The 24,544-nt window shown below is 47.0% G+C and overlaps 1 protein-coding gene and 1 long non-coding RNA gene across 6 annotated transcripts in view; one reads left to right on the top strand and one right to left on the bottom strand.

Moving 5' to 3' along the window:
- Nucleotides 1–17,608: 17,608 nt before the first annotated feature.
- PLEKHB2 (pleckstrin homology domain containing B2) overlaps nucleotides 17,609–24,544 on the bottom strand; it is a 153,248-nt gene continuing 146,312 nt past the window's right edge. For all 5 annotated transcript variants that reach the window (XM_063919558.1, XM_063919557.1, XM_063919555.1 and 2 more), the window contains one exon: nucleotides 17,609–17,925. In XM_063919558.1, coding sequence (XP_063775628.1) covers nucleotides 17,798–17,925 — 128 coding nt within the window. In that variant the 3' untranslated portion in view covers nucleotides 17,609–17,797. The remainder of the gene's footprint in view (nucleotides 17,926–24,544) is intronic.
- Nucleotides 18,800–24,544, top strand: part of LOC134911256 (uncharacterized) — a 115,099-nt gene continuing 109,354 nt past the window's right edge. The window contains exon 1 of the long non-coding RNA XR_010176429.1: nucleotides 18,800–18,923. This is a non-coding gene — a long non-coding RNA (uncharacterized LOC134911256). The remainder of the gene's footprint in view (nucleotides 18,924–24,544) is intronic.

The raw sequence follows: 24,544 nt of genomic DNA, 5'->3' as shown, positions 1-24,544 counted from the left end.
TTACAAACTACGGGAGAAAAGCCCGCCGGAATAGGGGGCGGGGCTTATTCTCCTCAGCACACAGCGCCATTTTCCTGCTCAGCTCCGCTGTGAGGAAGGCTCCCAGGACTCTCCCCTGCACTGCACTACAGAAACAGGGTAAAACAGAGAGGGGGGGCACTTTTTATGGCGATATTTTATATATTTAAGCTGCTATAAGGATACAACACTTATATAAGGTTGTTCCCATATATATTATAGCGCTTGGGTGTGTGCTGGCAAACTCTCCCTCTGTCTCCCCAAAGGGCTAGTGGGGTCCTGTCTTCGATAAGAGCATTCCCTGTGTGTCTGCTGTGTGTCGGTACGTGTGTGTCGACATGTATGAGGACGATGTTGGTGTGGAGGCAGAGCAATTGCCGGTAATGGTGATGTCACCCCCCAGGGAGTCGACACCGGAATGGATGGCTTTGTTTATGGAATTACGTGATAATGTCATCACATTACAAAAATCAGTTGACGACATGAGACGGCCGGAAAACCAGTTGGTACCTGCCCAGGCGTCTCAGACACCGTCAGGGGCTGTAAAACGCCCTCTACCTCAGTCGGTCGACACAGACCCAGACACGGACACTGAATCTAGTGTCGACGGTGAAGAAACAAACGTATTTTCAAGTAGAGCCACACGTTATATGATCACGGCAATGAAGGAGGCTTTGCATATCTCTGATACTGCAAGTACCACAAAAAGGGGTATTATGTGGGGGGTGAAAAAACTACCTGTAGTTTTTCCTGAATCAGAGGAATTGAATGATGTATGTGATGAAGCGTGGGTTAACCCAGATAGAAAAGTGCTAATTTCAAAAAAGTTATTGGCATTATACCCTTTCCCGCCAGAGGTTAGGGCGCGCTGGGAAACACCCCCTAGGGTGGATAAGGCGCTCACACGCTTATCAAAACAAGTGGCGTTACCGTCTCCTGATACGGCCGCCCTCAAGGATCCAGCTGATAGGAGGCTGGAAACTACCCTAAAGAGTATATACACACATACTGGTGTTATACTGCGACCAGCCATCGCCTCAGCCTGGATGTGCAGTGCTGGGGTGGTCTGGTCGGATTCCCTGACTGAAAATATTGATACCCTGGATAGGGACAGTATTTTATTGACTATAGAGCAATTAAAGGATGCTTTTCTTTATATGCGAGATGCTCAGAGGGATATTTGCACTCTGGCATCGAGAGTAAGTGCGATGTCCATATCTGCCAGAAGAAGTTTATGGACGCGACAGTGGTCAGGTGATGCGGATTCCAAACGACATATGGAAGTATTGCCGTATAAAGGGGAAGAATTATTTGGCGTAGGTCTATCGGATCTGGTGGCCACGGCAACTGCCGGAAAATCCACCTTTTTACCTCAGACCCCCTCCCAACAGAAAAAGACACCGTCTTTTCAGCCGCAGTCCTTTCGGTCCTATAAGAACAAGAGGGCAAAAGGACAGTCATATCTGCCCCGGGGCAGAGGAAGGGGTAAGAGAGGGCAGCAAGCAGCCCCTGCCCAGGAACAGAAGCCCTCTCAGGGTTCTGCAAAGCCCTCAGCATGACGCTGGGGCTGTACAAGCGGACTCAGGGGGGGGGTCGACTCAGGAATTTCAGCGCACAGTGGGCTTGCTCACAGGTGGACCCTTGGATCCTGCAGGTAGTATCTCAGGGTTACAGGTTGGAATTCGAGAAGTCTCCCCCTCGCCGGTTCCTAAAGTCTGCTTTGCCAACGTCTCCCTCAGACAGGGCGACGGTATTGGAAGCCATTCACAAGCTGTTTTCTCAGCAGGTGATAGTCAAGGTACCCCTCCTACAACAGGGAAAGGGGTATTACTCCACGCTATTTGTGGTACCGAAGCCGGACGGCTCGGTAAGACCTATTCTAAATCTGAAATCTTTGAACCTGTACATACAAAAATTCAAGTTCAAGATGGAATCACTCAGAGCAGTGATAGCGAATCTGGAAGAAGGGGACTTTATGGTGTCCCTGGACATAAAGGATGCTTACCTGCATGTCCCAATTTGCCCTTCACATCAAGGGTACCTCAGGTTCGTAGTGCAAAACTGTCATTATCAGTTTCAGACGCTGCCGTTTGGATTGTCCACGGCACCTCGGGTCTTTACCAAGGTAATGGCCGAAATGATGATTCTTCTGCGAAGAAGAGGCGTATTAATTATCCCTTACTTGGACGATCTCCTGATAAGGGCAAGGTCCAGAGAACAGCTGGAGGACGGAGTAGCACTAACCCAAGTAGTGCTGCAACAACACGGGTGGATTCTGAATTTTCCAAAATCTCAGTTGACCCCGACAACACGTCTGCTGTTCCTGGGAATGATTCTGGACACGGTTCAGAAAAAGGTGTTTCTTCCGGAGGAGAAAGCCAAGGAGTTATCCGAACTTGTCAGGAACCTCCTAAAACCAGGAAAAGTGTCTGTGCATCAATGCACAAGAGTCCTGGGAAAGATGGTGGCTTCTTACGAAGCAATTCCATTCGGCAGATTCCACGCACGAACTTTTCAGTGGGATCTGCTGGACAAATGGTCCGGATCGCATCTGCAGATGCATCAGCGGATAACCTTATCGCCACGGACAAGGGTGTCTCTTCTGTGGTGGTTGCAGAGTGCTCATCTGTTAGAGGGCCGCAGATTCGGCATACAGGACTGGGTCCTGGTGACCACGGATGCCAGTCTGAGAGGCTGGGGAGCGGTCACACAGGGAAGAAACTTCCAGGGAGTATGGTCAAGCCTGGAGATGTCTCTTCATATAAATATACTGGAGCTAAGAGCAATTTACAATGCTCTAAGCCTGGCAAAACCCCTGCTTCAGGGTCAGCCGGTGTTGATCCAGTCGGACAACATCACGGCAGTCGCCCACGTAAACAGACAGGGCGGCACAAGAAGCAGGAGAGCAATGGCAGAAGCTGCAAGGATTCTTCGCTGGGCGGAAGATCATGTGATAGCACTGTCAGCAGTGTTCATTCCGGGAGTAGACAACTGGGAAGCAGACTTCCTCAGCAGACACGATCTACACCCGGGAGAGTGGGGACTTCATCCAGAAGTCTTCCACATGATTGTGAACCGTTGGGAAAAACCAAAGGTGGATATGATGGCGTCTCGCCTCAACAAAAAACTGGACAGGTATTGCGCCAGGTCAAGAGACCCTCAGGCAATAGCTGTGGATGCTCTGGTAACACCGTGGGTGTACCAGTCAGTGTATGTGTTTCCTCCTCTGCCTCTCATACCCAAAGTACTGAGAATTATACGGCAAAGGGGAGTAAGAACGATACTCGTGGCTCCGGATTGGCCAAGAAGAACTTGGTACCCGGAACTTCAGGAGATGCTCACGGAAAATCCGTGGCCTCTACCTCTAAGACGGGACCTGATTCAGCAGGGACCGTGTCTATTCCAAGACTTACCGCGGCTGCGTTTGACGGCATGGCGGTTGAACGCCGAATTCTAAAGGAAAAAGGCATTCCAGAAGAGGTCATTCCTACACTGGTTAAAGCCAGGAAGGAGGTGACTGCACAACATTATCACCGCATTTGGAGAAAATATGTTGCGTGGTGTGAGGCCAGGAAGGCCCCCACGGAGGAATTTCAACTGGGTCGATTCCTACATTTCCTGCAAACAGGATTGTCTATGGGCCTCAAATTGGGGTCCATTAAGGTTCAAATTTCGGCCCTGTCGATTTTCTTCCAGAAAGAATTGGCTTCAGTTCCTGAAGTCCAGACTTTTGTAAAAGGAGTACTACATATACAGCCCCCGGTTGTGCCCCCAGTGGCTCCGTGGGACCTGAATGTAGTTTTGGATTTTCTCAAATCCCATTGGTTTGAGCCACTCAAATCGGTGGATTTGAAATATCTTACATGGAAAGTAACCATGCTACTGGCCCTGGCTTCAGCCAGGAGAGTATCAGAATTGGCGGCTTTATCGTATAAGAGCCCATATCTGATTTTCCATTCGGACAGGGCAGAACTGCGGACGCGTCCTCAGTTTCTGCCTAAGGTGGTGTCAGCGTTTCACCTGAACCAGCCTATTGTGGTGCCTGCGGCTACTAGCGATTTGGAAGATTCCAAGTTGCTGGACGTTGTCAGGGCATTGAAAATATACATTTCAAGGACGGCTGGAGTCAGAAAATCTGACTCGCTGTTTATACTGTATGCACCCAACAAGCTGGGTGCTCCTGCTTCTAAGCAGACGATTGCTCGTTGGATTTGTAGCACAATTCAACTTGCACATTCTGTGGCAGGCCTGCCACAGCCTAAATCTGTCAAGGCCCATTCCACAAGGAAGGTGGGCTCATCCTGGGCGGCTGCCCGAGGGGTCTCGGCATTACAACTCTGCCGAGCAGCTACGTGGTCGGGGGAGAACACGTTTGTAAAATTCTACAAATTTGATACCCTGGCTAAAGAGGACCTGGAGTTCTCTCATTCGGTGCTGCAGAGTCATCCGCACTCTCCCGCCCGTTTGGGAGCTTTGGTATAATCCCCATGGTCCTGACGGAGTCCCCAGCATCCACTTAGAACGTCAGAGAAAATAAGATTTTACTTACCGATAAATCTATTTCTCGTAGTCCGTAGTGGATGCTGGGCGCCCATCCCAAGTGCGGATTGTCTGCAATACTTGTACATAGTTATTGTTACAAAAAAATCGGGTTGTTATTTGTTGTGAGCCGTCTGTTCAGAGGCTCCTACGTTTGTCATACTGTTAACTGGGTTTAGATCACAAGTTATACGGTGTGATTGGTGTGGCTGGTATGAGTCTTACCCGGGATTCAATATCCTTCCTTATTGTGTACGCTCGTCCGGGCACAGTATCCTAACTGAGGCTTGGAGGAGGGTCATAGGGGGAGGAGCCAGTACACACCACCTGATCCTAAAGCTTTAGTTTTGTGCCCTGTCTCCTGCGGAGCCGCTAATCCCCATGGTCCTGACGGAGTCCCCAGCATCCACTACGGACTACGAGAAATAGATTTATCGGTAAGTAAAATCTTATTTTCCCCACTATAGATGTTAAACTAACTGGTCTGTAGTTTTCAGGAAGATTTTTGGATCCCTTTTTAAATAATGGCACTACCTCAGCTATACGCCAATCCTTCGGTACCATGCCTGATCTAATTGAACTATTGAAAATCAAGTATAAGGGTCATGCTAGTTGTGAACTAAGCTCCATAAGAACCCTCGGGTGAAGTCCATCAGGACCAGGTGATTTATTAATCTTAATTTTGCTTAGTCTCTCCTGGACTACTTCTTCGCTTAAACAAGTATCTACCCATGAATCATTACTGTCACAATTGTTATGCTCTACTCCCACCATCAGTTCTTCACTGGTAAATACTGATGAAAAGAATTTGTTCAGTATTTCCGCTTTTATTTCATCATCATTTATCAATTCTCCTAATTCATCTTTTAATGGACCTATATTCTTTTTTAACCTTTTACCGTTTATGTATTTAAAAAACTTTTTAGGACTGGTTTTACTCTCTATAGCAATTTGCTTTTCATTTTTCATTTTAGCTGCTCTTATTGCTTTTTTGAATTTCTTATTACACTCCTTGTAATACTTGAAAGACTCCTCCTTTCCATTAGATTTAAATGCTTTGAAAGCCTGCTTTTTTTTATCCATTTCTGCCTTAACCTTCTTGTTAAGCCACATCGGTTTGAGTTTAATACTCCCGCGTTTACTGCCCATGGGAATAAAGTTATGAATATTGCTATCCAGCAACCCTTTTAAAACATCCCACATTTCTGAAGTGTTCTTGTTATTAAACAGAACTTCCTGCTCTATGTCGTTAAGTGCACATCTAAGCATACTGAAATTAGTCTTCCTAAAGTTAACAGTTTTGGTTGAACCCCTGTAGCTATGTTTCCTGAAACTGATGTTGAATGTGATCATATAGTGATCACTGTTACTCCAAGTCTCCCCAACTTTAGTGTTTGATTTAATGTCCACATTATTAGTAATTACTAGATCCAGGGTAGTTTTATCCCTAGTTGGGTCCTCAACTAATTGAGACAAGAAGTGATCCTTAAACATATTTAAGAACCTGCTGCCCCTCGCTTTAGCACATGAATCGTTACTCCAGTTTATATCCGGGTAATTAAAATCCCCAATCACAAGGATGTCCCCCAATCCCGCAGCCGTTTTGATTTGCAGCAATAGTTGTTCTTCCTCATGTATGCTAATATCCGGCTGTTTGTAGCACGTGCCTATGACTAGTTTTTTTGCACCAATTCCCCCACTTGAGATTTCAACCCATAGTGACTCCACATTATCGCCAGTCTCCTCATAGATAACCTCCTTTAGGTATGGTTTAAGTGATGGTTTAACATAAAGACATACACCTCCTCCTCTTTTGTTAGCCCTGTCCCTCCTGAAAAGAGAATACCCATCCAAGTTAGCAACCCAGTCGTGACAGTCGTCCAACCATGTTTCCGTAATACCTATAATGTCATACTCAGCCTTTGATGCTAACAATTCCAACTCCCCATTTTACCTGCTAGACTTCTTGCGTTTGCAAGCATACATTTTAGTTTATCGGTTCCTTTATTTGTTTGTTTTCCTAAAGATTTCCCATCCTGGTTAACTAGTGCATCCGTAGAGTTACTGATACAGACTGTCCTTCTCGCTCCCTCTCCAACCCCACCATTCTTAGTATTGCCCACCTTACTATTCTCTTTTGTCAACCCAATGTTCCCATCTAAATTCACCGCCCTGGCATAAGTATTTTCCCTTAAGTCCCGTACAACATTTTCTATAGGCTGTAATGATGACACATAATTGTTATTATTTAATGCTTTAGCAATACCTTTCTTAACACCCTTATTAGAACCCATGTAAATACCCTTACCGGCTGCACTTTCCCTCCCCCTTCTCCACTCCCTTTTATCTCACTACCACCATCCTTACTATACTCACTGCATGACCATAGTTTCTAGCTAAACCCTCCCCCCAGGATCCTAGTTTAAAAGCTCCTCCAACCTACTAACCATCCTACCCCCCAGCATTCAGGTGCAATCCGTCACGTGAAAAAAGATGGCGCCTGACTGAGAAGTCCGCCCAGTGTTCCAAGAACACAAACCCCTCTTTCCTACACCAGTCTCTGAGCCACACATTTACCTCCCTAATCTCCCTCTGTCTCCCTGGGCTAGCGGGTGGCACTGGAAATATTTCAGAGAAAATTACCTTAGATGTCCATTTTTTAGTTTCTGGCCTAAGTCCCTATAATCTTTCTTAAGGACATCCCACCTACCACTAACTTTGTCGTTGGTGCCAACGTGCACCAAGACCACAGAGTCTTTCCCAGCCCCTCCCAACAATCTATCTACCCGGTCCGTGATGTGCCGTACCCGAGCACCCGGGAGACAACAGACTGTACGGCGATCATGGTCCCGGTAGCAGATTGCCCTATCTGCCATCCTAATGATAGAGTCCCCTACCACCACCATCTGTTTGGGCGCCTCTCTAGCTTTCATCCAATCTGAGCCAGAGGGACCACTCCTCCGGTTGCTAGAGGGAGCAGTTTACTCCGGCTCCGTCATTTCGTCGCTATCATCAACCCAATCTTTGTCCAAACGGGCAAATTTGTTCAGGTTTGATAGATCCGAGATATCGTGCCTCCCCCACTTTTTCTTCCTTCTAACGGTATCCGGACTCCAGGTCGACAGCAAAAAGGTCGACACACCTTAGGTCGACGCCAGTTGGTCGACACACCTTAGGTCAACATGGGCAAAAGGTCGACATGGACAAAAGGTCGACAGGAACAAGGTCGACATGGAAAAAGGTCGACATGAGTTCTTCACAATTTTTTTATTTTTTGGAACCTTTTCATACTTAACGATCCACGTGGACTACGATTGGAATGGTAATCTGTGCCGAGCGAAGCGGTAGCGGAGCGAAGACACCATGCCCGAAGCATGGCGAGCGAAGCGAGCCATGCGAGGGGACGCGGCGCCCTAATTGGGGTTCCCGGTCACTCTACGGAGAAAACGACACCAAAAAAACATAAAAAACTCATGTCGACCTTTTTCCATGTCGACCTTGTTCCTGTCGACCTTTTGTCCATGTTGACCTAAGGTGTTTCGACCAATTGGCGTCGACCTAAGGTGTGTCTACCTTTTTGCTGTCCACCCTGAGTCCCAGACCCCTTCTAACAGTGATCCAACTGCCTACCTGATTTTCCTCATCTACCAGTAACCCCTGCTGCAACTCCTCCACCGTTCTATCTAAACTTCACTTGAGATTGTGAATATCTCTCAGTCACGTAACGGTCTGCTCTAGATCAGTTACCTGGGCTTCCAGGGCAACCGTTCGCTCACATCTCGTGCATATGTATTCGCCCTGGGTTGGCTGCTCCAGGTGCGCATATATCTTGCACGACACTGAGTGAGACTCTCAATCGCGGCCCCTCCCATTGTTTGAGAACTCAACTCCCTATTACCTTTCGAAAGTACAATAAAGAAAATAAAAACCAACTAGCCAATACAATCAATACACAATAACTAAGTAATCAATACTTATCTGAGTGGGACCTCTCCTGCGGCACCGATTCTCCACCTAGCAGTTGCAGTTTTTCCAGCTCTCTGCACCTCCTTTTCACTTGGCTTCTGGCTCCTGCTTCGTCCACAGACCGTACTTGTGCAGGCTGTGGCTGCAGCAACACACACTCACTCCCAGTACCAGTTTTTCCAGCAGCACTCTCTCACTCCTCTCTCCCTGCAGCAGCACTCACACTTTTTTTTTTATCCCCAGCAGCTCACCCCCAATCACTCATCCAGCAGCAGCACTCCCCTTTCCAGCTTCCTCCCACACACACTATCCACAAGCCGCTGTAGCAGCGGTCCGTCAGTGCCCTCTCACTCACACAATCCCACACACACACACACACACACACCCTCACGCAGCACTTAATGTAGCCTGCAGCCGCTCACCCAACAACCATACACTCACACAACAGTGGCAGCAGCAGCGATCCCCAGCTGCCTGCTCCGCTGTACTCTGCTCCCAGCCGTTCCACTCCCCAGCCGCTTACACACAGACCAGAGCGGCAGCAGCTACACGCTGCCCGCTCCGCTCTGGCAGGCGCCTTGCGATCCCCCGCTGCCCGCTCCGCCTGGCGCCGCTTCCCCGCCTCCCTGACTCCTCCTCACTTTCGCTTCCGGGTCGCCTCTGATCTGGTCCACCCGCGACTACAGGTAAGCACAAAAATGCTTTCAGGGGAAGCTGCAGCCGATGTGGGTCACTTGGTTGCTCCGCATATTGCCCCTTTATATATTTGTAAATATTAATCATATCTCCTCTGAGTCATCTCATTTTTAGTGTAAACATATCTAATCTAGAAAGCCTCTCCTCATAGTCCATTGTCTACAACCCCTGACTCAATTTGGTAGCTCGCCTCTGAACTTTTTCAAGTTCTAATATGTCTCTTTTATAGTGTGATACCAAGAACTGTACACAATAATCAAGATGTGGCCATACCAATGATTTGTACAGTGGCAGGATTACACTCTCATCCCTTGTCTCAATTCCCCTTTTAATACATGCTAACACCTTATCTGCCTTTGTTGCTGCACTTTGACATTGTGGGTTGCCGCTAAATAAACTATCAATGAACACGCCCAAATCCTTTTCTAATATAGTTTCCCCTATTTTTCCCCCATTTAATTGGAAGGTTGCATGTTTATTCTTAGTCCCAAAGTGCATAACTTTAAATTTTTCCACATTATACCTCATACACCATTTCATTGCCCAAACTTCCAGTTTAAATAAATCACTCTGAAGAGAATCCACATCTGACTTGATTACCCTACATATTTTAGTATCGTATGCAATAACTAACACTGTGCTTTCTAGTCCTTCTCCTAAATCATTAATAAATATATTAAATAATAGTGGCCCCAGCACAGAACCCTGCTGTTTTCCACTAATTACTGTAGCCCAGGTGGAAAACATCCCATTAATGACCACTCGCTGTTCCCTGTTATCAAGCCAATTACTCACCATGTACAAATAGTGTCTGCTATACCGAGCTCCCTTAATTTGAAAATCAGCCTCCTGTGAGGTACTGTGTAGAAAGCTTTTGCAAAATCCAGATAAACCACAACTATTTGCATTACCCTGGTCGAGACTGTCGCTTACTATCTCATAGAAGCTAATCAAATTAGTTTGGCATGACATATTTCTCACAAAACCATGCTGGTTCTTATTAATAGCATGGGAGTTCTCCAAGTAGTCCCGTATGCTGTCCCTTAGTGTACTTTCCAATAGTTTCCCCACTATTGATGTCAGACTAACCGTTCTATAGTTACCCGTCATTATCATTTTGAGTATTTAAACAAAATTTCTTTATACATCTTCCTAGCCCATATTTAACTGAAAAAAGAAAAAAGGCGTTTGAGGAGAATGAAGGAGAATGAAAAAGAAAATCTACAAACAAAGAGTAGATGGGAAGATAAGGGAGCAAGCTTCTGGTAATGAGTGTCACACGCCATAGGCGGCGTTACACCGCACTTACCCCTGCATGCCTGCTGGTCTGTGTTGCGGCCTCCGCCTTCGGTGGTCCATGGGCTCCGGCGTCTGGCTGGCGTGGCTCCCGTCGGTTCCCCGGGGTAGGGGCGCCGCCATGACACCCGGCATCACGTGGGCGGGGAGCAGGTGACGTCATCAGACTGTTCCGCCAATCCAGCGGAGGCACGAGATTCAAAGTCAGACGCCGGGCTGAGCCTCGGCGCCTGAGTATCATCTTTTCCCCTGACGTGGATGCCAGTGCTCTTGTTCCCGACGTATCTCTCTGCAGTCGTACCCCAGCGTCTCCGGCACTTCCAGGTGCCAGTTGCTGCACAGTTCAGCGTATACTGCGGCTGGTGTGTTTCTCTGCAATCCAGTCACCAGTGCTTCTTGGAGTCAGCGTGTGCTGCGGGCTAAACGCCGCTCTCAAGTTCTACAAATCATCAGTGTCTTTAATCACCGCTCTCAAGTTCTACAAATCATCAGTGTCTTTAATCACCGCTCTCAAGTCATACAAATCATCAGTGTCTTTAACCACCGTTCACAAGTGTTTCAAATCGTTTACCACCGTTCACCAGTTCTTCAAATCACCAGTATCTTTAAAAACATCACTTACAAGTTCTTCAGTCATTATTATCTTGTACCAACACTCACAAGTACTTCTTTTCCTGGAATCCTTAGCATTTCTTACAAGTTCTCCTATAGGCCTGGACATTCCTCCATACGCTCCTTCTCTGCTATGTGACATTGTGTTGCTCTCTTCCTGCAATAAAGTTCTTTAATATTTTCACCAAGCTTTACTGTCAGAGTCCTGTATGAGGAAGACCTATATTAAGCCATCCCTGTTCCGACCCAACTGTGGTTCCTCTCCCCTACCATCGGGAGAACCCCCGAGTTCACAACACCCCCAACCTAGGTCAGTGACAATATACCCGGGGGATCGGAGCCCAGAGGCAAGTACCATCCGGGACTTGATTTCTCGAGTACAAAGTCAGGAAGCAGCACAGGGCCAGGTGATGCATTATCTCCAGGAATTGTCTGGCCGGCTGGATCAAATTCAGACTTCTCTGGCTTCAGTAGTACCGGCCCCAGCTCCAGTACCTGCTCCAGTGGTTGTTTCTAGTAATGTTCCATCCTCCTCTGGAACCAGGTCACGCCTTCAGCTCCCTACTCCTTCTCGCTATAATGGGAATCCTAAGAATTACCGTGGTTTTCTCAATCAGTGCGAGGTACATTTTGAACTTCTTTCACATAACTTCCCTACTGATCGGTCCAAGGTGGCATACATTATTTCTTTGCTCGAGGGTTCAGCATTGGATTGGGTGTCTCCGTTATGTGAGTGATCTGATCCATTGGTTTCTAGTTACACCAATTTCATTGCGTCATTCTGGAGGATCTTTGATGAGCCAGGCAGGACGACCGCTGCCTCTGCAGACTTGCTTCATGTTCGACAAGGCTCTCGTTCAGTGGGACAGTATGTGATTAATTTTCAGACCATAGCCTCAGAACTGCGTTGGAATAATGATGCCCTTCGGGCTGCCTTTTGGAACGGGCTCTCCGATCGTCTAAAGGACGAGTTGGTCACTAGAGATTTGCCGGATTCTTTAGAACAGTTGATCTCGCTCTGTGTAAAGGTGGATCTTCGCATGCAGGAACGAGGTGGCGAACGTAGTCGGTCAGATCGATCAAGGGTCTGATCTTTTCCGTCTAAGCAAACGGTTATTCCAAGTCCTGATGAACCCATGCAGATTAATCGATCTCGGCTGTCCCCAGAAGAACTTCAGCGTCGTCGTGAGGGTAGACTCTGCCTCTACTGTGGAGCCGCGGATCATTTTCTCAAGTTTTGCAAGTCTCGTCCGGGAAACGGGCAGTCCTAGCTTATTCCGGAGGAGTCGAGCTAGGGGTTTCTTCTAAACCTTCTCCGTCAGTGGACTGTTTACTCTCCATGTCTCTGTTCTCCGAGTCAATAGCCAAACCCATTAAGGCTCTGCTGGACTCAGGGTCTGCAGGAAATTTTATCTCCCTTTCCTGTGCTCAGAATCTGGGTTTTCAGCTACGGTCGGTCGAACGACCTATTACGTTGACTGCTATCAATGGTACCCAAATTTCTAACGGTCTGATTTCAAGTTGTACAGTACCAATCAAACTGCAAGTGGGAGCCCTGCATCAAGAACATCTGGAGTTCCTAGGTGATTCGGGAGATGCCCCACGATCTGGTTCTTGGCCTTCCTTGGCTTAAACTACACAACCCTCACGTCGACTGGAGTTCGACACAAATAACATCTTGGAGTCCTTTTTGTCATTCAAATTGTCTCACCCCTGTCTATCCGCTCCGGGTATCTTCCAAGTCAGATGAAGGGCTCATTCCGGAGGCCTATCGGGAGTTTTCTGACGTGTTCTCGGAGCAAGAGGCCGATCTGCTACCACCGCATAGACACTGGGACTGTCCCATTGAGCTCATTACGGGAGAAATGCCACCTCGGGGTCGCACTTATTCCTTATCATTACCCGAGACCCAAGCTATGTCGGACTATATCAAGTCTAATCTGCAGAAAGGATTCATCCGCCCCCTCTACCTACCCGGCGGGGGCGGGGTTTTTTTTTTTGTGAAGAAGAAGGACGGAGGGCTAAGACCATTTATTGACTATCGTGGTCTAAATGATGTCACCATCAAGAATAAGTATCCTTTGCCGCTCATTACGGAGCTCTTTGATAGAGTTCGCGGAGCCCGAGTTTTCACCAAGCTTGATTTAAGGGGGAGCTTATAATTTGATACATATCCGAAAGGGAGACGAATGGAAGACGGCCTTCAATACCAGGGACGGGCATTAAGAGTACCTGGTAATGCCGTTTAGCCTCAGCAACGCCCCTGCCATCTTCCAGGGATTCATTAACGAAGTCTTTCGGGATATGCTATACCTAAGTGTCGTGGTATATTTGGATGACATTCTGATATTTTCTAAAAATCTCACAGAGCACAGAATACAGGTCAAAGAGGTACTTCTTCGATTATGAGAGAATCATCTTTATGGCAAGATTTCCAAATGTACCTTTGAGGTTTCTTCTATTCCATTTCTTGGCTACATCATTTCGGGCATGGAGCTTCGTATGGATCCAGAGAAACTCACTGCCATCCGGGACTGGACTCAGCCTCTATCTTTGAAAGTGGTACAATGATTTCTGGGCTTTGCAAATTACTACCGGAAATTCATAAAGGGATTCTCTACCATCGTGGAACCTATTACTGCCCTAACCAAGAAGGGTTCTGACCCAAGTCATTGGTCCTCTGAAGCTGTAGCAGCGTTCGCTCAGTTAAAGGCAGCCTTTATGTCCACTCCAGTACTTCAGCAACCAGATTTTTCAAAACCATTCTTTTTGGAGGTTGATGCTTCCACGGTAGGCATAGGTGCGGTGCTTTCGCAGTACGCTCCAGATGGGAAGTTACATCCATGTGGTTTCCATTCTCACAAATTCTCTCCTGCGGAACAGAATTACACCATTGGAGACAAAGAACTTTTGGCAATAAAATCTGCCTTGGAGGAATGGAGATATCTTTTGGAAGGTGCTAAACACCTAATTACAATTTTCACTGATCATAAGAATTTGCTGTACCTCAAGACGGCCCAGTGCTTGAATCCCCGTCAAGCTAGATGGGCGCTCTTCTTTACTTGGTTTTTATTTGTCATTAAGTACCGGGCTGGGACTTTTAACACCAAGGCTGATGCTTTATCCCATTACTTAACAGCTTCGGATGAGGAGAATTCCATGAGAAGGCTTTGATTCTCAGTCCAGTTTCTATGTCGGCGGCTCCCACCGCTCTGGGTCCTCCTCCTGGGAGAATGTCTGTGCCAGCTAACTTTCGACCAAGGTTGTTGCAGTGGGCTCATATTTCCAAGATTTCTGGTCATCCTGGAGTTCAAAAGATGTGGGAGTTTCTATGAAGGTCTTACTGGTGGGACACTATGAAGAAGGATATTCAAGATTATGTCAACTCATGTCCTCAGTGTGCTCAGCACAAAATTCCTCGCTTGCCTCCTGCGGGGTTGTTGCATCCACTGTCCATTCCTCAGAGGCCTTGGACCCATATCTCTATGGACTTTGTCACTAAATTACCCCTCTCCAAGGGTCACAATACTGTCTGGGTAATTATCGACCGTTTCTCTAAAATGGCACATTTTGTACCTTTGACCGGGTTACCATCAGCTCCCAAGTTGGCTTTGTTATTTATCCGAGAACATTTCCGCCTGCACGGCTTACCTCAGGAAATCGTCTCTGACCGGGGGGTACAATTCACTGCAAGATTCTGGAGAGCTCTCTGTACAGCCTTACAAATAAAACTCAAGTTTTCATCCGCTTACCATCCACAGACCAACGGGCAAACTGAACGCGTTAATCAAGATTTAGAGACTTTTCTCCGTGTTTATCTCTCTCCCTCGCAAGATGATTGGGTGGAACTGTTGCCATGGGCCGAGTTTGCCCATAATCATCTGTACCACTCTTCGACTGGTGAGTCCCCATTTTTCATTAATTATGGGTTCCATCCTCAAGTTCCTGAATTACCCATTTGTCCTCCGGAGGATGTTCCTGCTGCAGCCTCTACTCTTCAGCACTTCAGTCAAATTTGGAGTCGAGTTCATGCTAATCTCAAGAGAGTCTCCGGCCGCTATAACTTCTTTGTGGATAGGAAGCGACGAGCAGCTCCCCAATACAAGGTTGGTGACAGGGTATGGCTCTCCACCCGCAACCTCCGGTTAAGGGTGCCCACTATGAAGTTCGCCCCAAAGTTTATTGGTCCTTACCCCGTGTTACAAGTCCTGAATCCGGTTGTCTGCAAATTGGGATTGCCTTCCCACCTCCGGATACCATACTCCTTTCATGTTTCTCTCCTTCGCCCCCTTATTTTAAACCAGTTCCATTTAAAGTCCCCGAGGCCAACCTCTGCAGAGTCTGAAGCTGGAACGGACTTTGAAATCAAAGCTATTCTTGACTCTCGTTATCTTCACAAGAATCTACAGTATTTAGTGGAGTGGAAAGGTTTTGGCCCCGAGGAGAGGAGCTGGGTCAAGGCTACTGAAGTTATGGCTCCCCGACTGGAGCGGATTTTCCATTCCAGACATCCAACAAAACCTGGAAAGTGTCCGGGGGCCACTACTGGAGGAGAGGGTACTGTCACACGCCATAGGCGGCGTTCACCGCGCTTACCCCTGTGTGCCTGCTGGTCTGTGTTGCGGCCTCCGCCTTTGGTGGTCCACGGGCTCCGGCGTCTGGCTGGCGCAGCTCCCGGCGGTTCCCCGGGGCAGGGGCGCCGCCATGACACCCGGCATCACGTGGGCAGGGAGCAGGTGATGTCATCAGACTGTTCCGCCAATCCAGCGTAGGCGCGAGATTCAAAGTCAGACGCCGGGCTGAGCCTCGGCGCCTGAGTATCGTCTTTTCCCCTGACGTGGATGCCAGTGCTCTTGTTCCCGACGTATCTCTCTGCAGTCGTATCCCAGTGTTTCCGGCACTTCCAGGTGCCAGTTGCTGCACAGTTCAGCGTATACTGCGGCTGGTGTGTTTCTCTGAAATCCAGTCACCAGTGCTTCTTGGAGTCAGCGTGTGCTGCGGGCTAAACACCGCTCTGAAGTTCTACAAATCATCAGTGTCTTTAATCACCGCTCTCAAGTTCTACAAATCATCAGTGTCTTTAATCACCGCTCTCAAGTTCTACAAATCATCAGTGTCTTTAATCACCGCTCTCAAGTTCTACAAATCATCAGTGTCTTTAATCACCACTCTCAAGTCATACAAATCATCAGTGTCTTTAACCACCGTTCTCAAGTTCTACATATTATCAGTGTCTTTAACCACCGCTCACAAGTGTTTCAAATCGTTTACCACCGTTCACCAGTTCTTCAAATCACCAGTATCTTTAAAAACATCACTTACAAGTTCTTCAGTCATTATTATCTTGTACCAACACTCACAAGTACTTCTTTTCCTGGAATCCTTAGCATTTCTTATAAGTTCTCCTATAGGCCTGGACATTCCTCCATACGCTCCTTCTCTGCTATGTGACATTGTGTTGCTCTCTTCCTGCAATAAAGTTCTTTAATATTTTCACCAAGCTTTACTGTCAGAGTCCTGTATGAGGAAGACCTACATTAAGCCATCCCTGTTCCGACCCAACTGTGGTTCCTCTCCCCTACCATCGGGAGAACCCCCGAGTTCACAACACCCCCAACCTAGGTCAGTGACAATGAGCTGACACAGGGACCAGTAACATGGACCAATGGAAACTGAAATGTGCACTAAGAAAAAAAAACCTGCACTAATTCAACCATGTTTATTTGGAAATGCATATTAACAATACAATTTGAGTAATTATCCTTCATGTAATTCCATATTTTGCCCATACAGCAGATATAAACAATTCATAGTCATTATGTGATAAATAACATTACTTATATGTATTGTTGCAAGGTGAAACAATAAGAGAACATGCAAGTGATTATGCTTTTATTAACACACAGTTGGCTAGTCTGCTTATAAGGCCATTTACCACATTCTGGGCTTGATTCATTTTGTACAGAGAGGCCCACCGCTATCTTCCGAGATCCTCTACTTGCATACAAAGACGCACCATCGGATGCACATTGGTCTCGCCATCAACCCTATGGTTGCTCAGAATGGCCATCACAGGTAATACACTCTTATATTTAAATAATCAATTATAGAAAGCTGCATTACAAAACTCTGTAGCATGAGCTAATAGTATGCTAACCATAATCCACGGAACAAAGCAATTTCCTTAACTTTTTCTCTTTTTTTGCATAAATATAAGACCTCTATTATATATATATATATACACATAGAGGGTACCGGCTCTCCCATAAGCACTTTACAGCTGAGCGCCGGGTGCCTGTGCAGTAAGGCGTATGTACATGCAGAGGATGGCACAGCACTCCAAGGCGACTTTGAAAAGAATCACTCAGTCAGCAGGGATACAGCAACGTTTCAATGTATTAACATTTTCCTCAGCCTGAGGAAAATGTTAATACATTGAAACGTTGCTGTATCCCTGCTGACTGAGTGATTCTTTTCAAAGTCGCCTTGGAGTGCTGTGCCATCCTCTGCATGTATATATATATATATATATATTTAAAAAAGCTGGTACGACTTAGCAACATTTCCTTAACCTTGTAAGTACATTAGTTATTCTGTAGAAAAACAACTATATTTGCATAGTACAATTATTTACTATAATAAATAAAAGCATTTGAGATTAATATTGCCGCTAAAATCCCCAGAAGAGAGAGCCGAGGGCCATCCCTGTAGCGGCACCCGCAAGCATTCCCATGGCAAGGTCCCCATTGTTGTCATAGTATCTCTCTCGGATGATAATGTGGTTATTAGCTCCCGGGCCTGGAGAGTAAGAATAACAAATACACAGTTACTAAAGGTCATAGGTTACAAGCAGTATTCATTTTGACAAAGATTTTCAATTTACTGTAGCTTTAGTCTAAGTCTAATTGTAGTTGGTATAAAGTCACATTTTCTTTTGCTTTGTTTTAGTCAAGATTTAGCCAGTGGGTCTCCGTTTTCATTTTAGTCTCATTTTAGTTAATGTTTTAGTCATTACTTTTGCAAACAGTTTAATGATGCTGTAATGGATTTTGCTGAAGAACATTTCTCTAAAATTCCCTTGAGAAGTTTGCATAACTTTAACTATGTGTTTACTAATCTAGGCTCAGTAGACTGAGAAGTGTTACATACTGAGTCTGACTTACCATAGTATTCCCACATATCATATATAAATGAATGCCTTAAGTTTGATAAAAACAAACAAGTGCAATACACAATCCTTCACAACAGGTCATATTTATTTTCTACAAATATCTAGAACAAACAATTGTTCTTTAAAAATTTAAAACCCTACATTTTGACAAGGATTTAAGATGTAATTTTAGTCTTAGTTGCTTTTTTTTGCTTTGTTGTAGTTAAGATTTAGTCAGTGGGTCTCAGTTTTCATTTTAGTCTACTTTTAGTCCTGGTTACAAGTCAGAAAATTGGAAAGAAAAAAAACAAAACTTTTTTTAAACAGTATTCACGAAAGACACACGCGATAAATCATAGTGACTTCCCTGCCTAGCAATGTTTTATTTATTTTAATAACATTCTATGCTCACTAATGCAGAATTGAAACTTCTAGAAGACATATTTTAGGTATCATGTGACTCATAAGTAGCCACCAAACTAAACGTCTTATGAATCTCTCTCTCTCTCTCAAACCTCAAAGGGCCTAATGGTGATGGTTTCCATGCATCGCCGATGATTGTTGAATTGTGAATGGGCAGGACCCATACTGCACATGTGCACCCTGGGTCCTGCATCGTGTGATGCAGTGTGGATACAGACATCAGGTGAGTGATAGTCTGCAGCCGTTTGGTGTAGGAAGAGGGAGCATTTTATAAAAAAAAGAGACGTGCCCCTCATTTTGTAGACATTCTGGGGTTAGGATCTGCGTCTTCTAAAGCAGCTTTACTGCCTCGGCAGTTTGAAAACAGCATTCATCCTGAATAACCTGAGGGTTACTCTGATTGCCAAGGTGCATGCAGATAATAGGATTTTAAATACCTACCGGTAAATCCTTTTCTATGAGTCCTTAGAGGATGTTGGGCACTCTCAAAAGACCATGGGGTATAGACGGGATCCGCAGGAGACATGGGCACTTTAAGACTTTCAAAGGGGGCGTGACCTGGCTCCTCCCTCTATATCCCTCCCCAGACTCAGTTTGGAACTGTGCCCGGCAAGACTGACATTACGAGGAAAGGACTTAACAAACAAGGTGAGCCAACACCAGCTCATGCCATAAGCATGCCGTATAACATGGCAGATAACTGAACACATGTCAACGTACATGGACAAAACCTCAGCAACAAGCTGAAGAAAAAAACAAAAACACAACCTGTGTGTAACCAGAACTAAACTGCAGATACAGCACGCACTGGGATGGGCGCCCAACATCCTCTACGGACTCATAGAAAAGGATTTACTGGTAGGTATTTAAAATCCTATTTTCTATTTCATCCTAGAGGATGTTGGGCACTCTCAAAAGACCATGGGGTTTATACCAAAGCTCAATAGCGGGCGGGTGAGTGCGGATGACTCTGCAGCACCGATTGACCAAATTTAAGGTCTTCATCGGCCAAGGTATCAAACTTGTAGAATTTAGCAAACGTGTTCGACCCTGACCAAGTAGCAGCTCGGCAAAGTTGCAATGCCGGACACCCCGGCCAGCCGCCCAGGACGAACCCACCTTCCTAGCGGAATGGGCCTCCAGTGATTTCGGCAACGGCAAGCCTGCCATTGAATGAGCCTGCTGAATCGTCTGACATCCTGTGGGCAATGGTCTGCTTGAAGCAGGAACCCCAATCTTATTGGGAGCATACAAAATAAACAGAGACTCCGTTTCCTCAATTGAGCCATCCTAGCTACATAAATCTTTAAAGCTCTGACCACATCCAGAGACTTATTCTCAGCCAAAGCGCCAGTAGCCACTAGCACCACAATAGGTTGGTTGATATGAAAAGAGGAAACTACCTTTGGCAGAAATTGTTGCCGAGTTCGCAACTCTGCTCTATCTTCATGGAAAATTAAGTAAGGGCTCATGTGAGACAAGCCCGCCAACTCCGACACCCGCCTTGCGGATGCCAACGCCAACAAAATGACAACTTTCCAAGTGAGGAATTTTAACTCTACTTTACGCAAAGGTTCAAACCAATGTGACTGAAGGAACGATAATACAACGTTAAGGTCCCAAGGTGCCACAGGGGGCACAAAAGGAGGTTGGATGTGCAACACCCCTTTCACAAAGGTCTGCACTTCAGGAAGTGAGGCCAATTGTTTCTGAAAGAAAATGGACAAGGCAGAAATCTGCACTTTAATGGAGCCTAATTTAAGGCCCGCATCCACTCCATTCTGTAGAAAATGGAGAAAACGTCCAAGGTCAAATTTCTCCACTGGAGCTCTCTTGGACTCGCACCAGGAAATATATTTCCTCCAAATACGGTGATAGTACTTTGACGTCACTGCCTTCCTGGCAAGAATAAGAGTAGGTATGACTTCACTGGGAATACCCTTCCGGGCTAAAATCTGGCGTTCAACCGCCATGCCGTCAAACGTAGCGGCTGTAAGTCTTGGTGGACGAACGGCCCCTGCCGCAGCAGGTCCTCGCGAAGAGGAAGAGGCCAGGGATCGTCGACTAGTAACGTCTGAAGATCCGGGTACCACGTTTTCCTTGGCCAATCTGGGGCTACAAGGAGCGCTGGAATGTTTGTTCTTTTTAGAAGTCTCAACACCTTTGGGATGAGAGGAAGTGGAGGGAAAATGTACACCGACGGAAACACCCAGGGTGTTGTCAGCACATCCACTGCCTCCGCCTGAAGGTCCCTGGACCTGAAACAATACTTCAGAAGTTTTCTGTTGAGGCGAGACGCCATCATGTCTATATGGGGAACCCCTTATCGAACTGTTATCAGTGTGAAGACCTCCTGATGGAGGCTCCACTCTCCTGGATGTAGGTATTGTCTGCTGAGGAAGTCTGCTTCCCAGTTGTCCACTCCCGGAATGAATATTGCCGACAAAGCGCTTGTATGTTTTTACGCCCAACGAAGAATTTTCGTGGCTTCTGCCATTGCTGCTCTGCTTCTCGTGCCGCCTTGGCGGTTGATGTAAGCCACTGCCGTAACATTGTCCAATTGAATCAGAACCGGCAGGTTCCGAAGAAGATGTTCCGCTTGTAGGAGGCCGTTGTAAATGGCTCAGTTCCAGAACGTTTATGTGAAGATGCGTTTCCGGACTTGACCATCTTCCTTGGAAGCTCACCCCCAGAGTGACTGCCCCCCAACCTCGGAGACTTGCATCCGTGGTTACCAGGATCCAGTCCTGGATCCCGAACCGGCGTCACGCAAGGAGGCGAGAGCTGTGGAGCCACCACAGAAGTGAGACTCTGGTGTTGGGAGATAGAATTATCCTCCGGTGCATATGAAGGTGGGATCCGGACCATTTGTCCAACAGGTCCCACTGGAACACTCTGGCATGGAACCTCCCAAACTGGAGGGCCTCATATGCCGCCTCCATTTTTCCCAGCAATTGAATGCATTGATGAATGGAGACCGTTTTCGGTTTTAGCAAGAGTCTTACCAGACACTGAATTTCCCGAGCTTTCTCCATGGGGAGGAACACTCTCTGTTGGACCGCGTCCAGTATCATGCCCAAAAACGCCAACCGGGTTGTCGGGATTAACTGTGATTTCGGCAAGTTCAGGAGCCAGCCGTGCTGGTGTAGAATTGACAGGGATAGTGCAATGTCCTGCAACAATTTGTCCTTGGACCTAGCCTTTATCAGGAGATCGTCCAAGTACGGGATAATTGTAACCCCTTGCTTGCGCAGGAGAACCATCATTTCTACCATTACTTTGGTGAAAATCCTCGGAGCCGTGGATAGACCAAACGGCAACGTCTGAAACTGGTAGTGCGTATCCTGCATAGCAAACCTCAGGAAACTTTGATGAGGAGGATAAATGGGGATATGAAGGTAGGCATCCTTGATGTCCAATGAGACCATGAATTCCCCCTCCTCCAGACTGGAGATCACCGCTCTGAGAGACTCATTCTTGAATTTTAATTTCACCAGGAAGAAATTGAGAGATTTCAGGTTGAGGATTGGTCTTACCGAGCCATCCGGCTTTGGCACCACAAACAGCTTGAATAAAACCCCTGCCCCTGCTGCGCCAGGGGTACCGGGACCACAACCTGATTTTGACACAAGTTTTGTACTGCACCGCAGACCAGAGCCCTGTCCGGAAGCGAAGCTGGTAAGGCTGATCTGAAAAAACGGTGAGGGGGAACGTCTTGAAACTCCAGTTTGTACCCTTGGGACACAATACTCAATACCCAAGGGTCTAGACCCGAGCGAACCCAGACCTGACTGAAAAGCTTTAGGCGTGCCCCCACCGGTGCGGGCCCCTGTAAGGGAGACCTGGCGTCATGCGGAGGATTTGGCAAGAGCCGGGGAGGACTTCTGCTCCTGGGAACACGAGCCTCTTCCTCTACCTCTGGTAGCCAGGAAGAAGTTTCCTCGGCCTCTTCTATACTTGTCGGGCCGAAAGGACTGCATTTGATAATGTGGCGGTTTCTTCTGTTGCGTAGGAACAGAAGGTAAAAAGGTAGATTTACCCGCGGTAGCTGCTGATACTAAATCAGTAAGACCGTCACTGAAAAGTTCACAATCCCTTAAAAGGAAGAGACTCCATATTTCTCTTGGAATCAGCATCAGCATTCCACTGGTGAGTCCAGAGCGCTCGCCTAGCCGCAACGGACATAGCATTCGCCTTAGCACCTAGCATGCCAGCATCCCTTGCAGCCTCTTTCAAGTATGCAGCTGCATCTCTGATATAACCAAGCGTTACCTGGATGTAATCTCTATCCAGAGTATCCCAATCAGAAGACAAAGTGTCCGCCCACTTTTCAATAGCACTACTGACCCACGTAGATGCAATAAGAGGCCTGAGCAGCCTCCTTGTAGTAGTGAAAATAGCCTTTAGGGTAGCCTCCTGCTTACGGTCCGCCAGCTCCTTAAGGGCCGTCGATTGGGCTGCAGGGAGGGCTACCTGTTTTGACAAACGCGCCAGGGCTTTGTCTACTGTGGGGGGATTTTCCCACGTATCCCTATCAGACTCGGGGAAAGGGGTACGCCACTCTGATCCTTTTAGGAATCAGAATTTTTTTTATCAGGGCTGTTCCTAATGCTATCAAAGAGAGCGTTCAGTTCGAAACAAGGAGGAAAGGTAACCGAGCGCTTCTTTTCCTTGTAAATAAGGACCCTGGTTTCAGGTGTAATAGGGTCCTCATTAATATTAAAGATATTTTTGACAGCAACAATCATATGCTGAATACTCTTAGCCAATTTAGGGTCCAACCTAGAATCAGCATAATCGACATCGGCCTCCGAGTCCGTGTCGGTATCCGTGTCAACTAACTGGTCAAAACAAACGCTTGTGCGACCCCGCAGGGTCTTGCATTTGTAATAAAGCGTCCTTCACTGATCTTTTCCACACCTGGGATTGATTCAGACTGATCAAATTTTTTATTTAATGACGTGACACTAGCATGCAAGGCATTCACTGTAGTTAACCAATCTGCAGTCGGCGGTGCCAACAGGGCCACCCCCAAAACATTCGGTGTCCCTGATAAATTATCCCCCGAAGAAGGATAATCTGCCTCCGACATGTCGACTACCCAGAGACAGCACACACACCAAGTCTGTGAGGGAACAAAAAGGGAAACAGCCAGCTCACACCCCAGCGCCAAATAAGCAGGTCTGACCACACTAATAAATGTCCCAGAGCTGCTGCGCTTTTCTTATAATAAATAAATATGCCCCCCCCCACTTCTGTTTTGAGCCCCCTGGTACTTGCTGCGGGTGAGGAAGGACCGGCGACTTCACTGAGGAGGAGGAAAATGGCGCCAGTGAGCAGTGAGGAGAAGCCCTGCCCCCAACATGGCGCGCTTTGTCCCGCTTAATTTTATATATTTATCCTGGCTGGGGTATTGCGGACAGATCCTGGGCACTGAATATCATTGCCAGCCAGTTTATAGAGGTAACAAGCTCCCCAGGGCGCCCCCCTCCCCCCCAGCGCCCTGCACCCAGCGGTGTGACCTGAACGGGAGCCTGGCGCGCACTGAGCAAGCCGCTGTGCGGTACCTCTTATATGCCGTCTTTTTGAAGAAGATGTCTTTTCCTCAATACTCACCTATCTTCTGACTTCTGGCTGAAGAGGGGGGACGGCAAGCTGTTGGAGGGAGCATCCAGGAGAGCCCGGCGTTCATCTCCCCTCAGGAGCTGAAGGCATCCTGTCATCAGCAGCAGAGCCCTAAAACTCATTAGAAGTGGGTCTAGACTGCTCTCCCCTCTTTCCCACGAAGCAGGGAGTCTGTAGCCAGCAGATCTCCCCAAAATAAAAAAAAACCTAACATTAAGT

The sequence above is a fragment of the Pseudophryne corroboree genome, chromosome 4 (assembly GCF_028390025.1).
Source record: "Pseudophryne corroboree isolate aPseCor3 chromosome 4, aPseCor3.hap2, whole genome shotgun sequence".
Classification (NCBI taxonomy): Eukaryota; Metazoa; Chordata; class Amphibia; order Anura; family Myobatrachidae; genus Pseudophryne; species Pseudophryne corroboree.
Note: the sequence above shows the minus strand (reverse complement) of the source record. Positions and strands in the feature narration are given on the sequence as shown.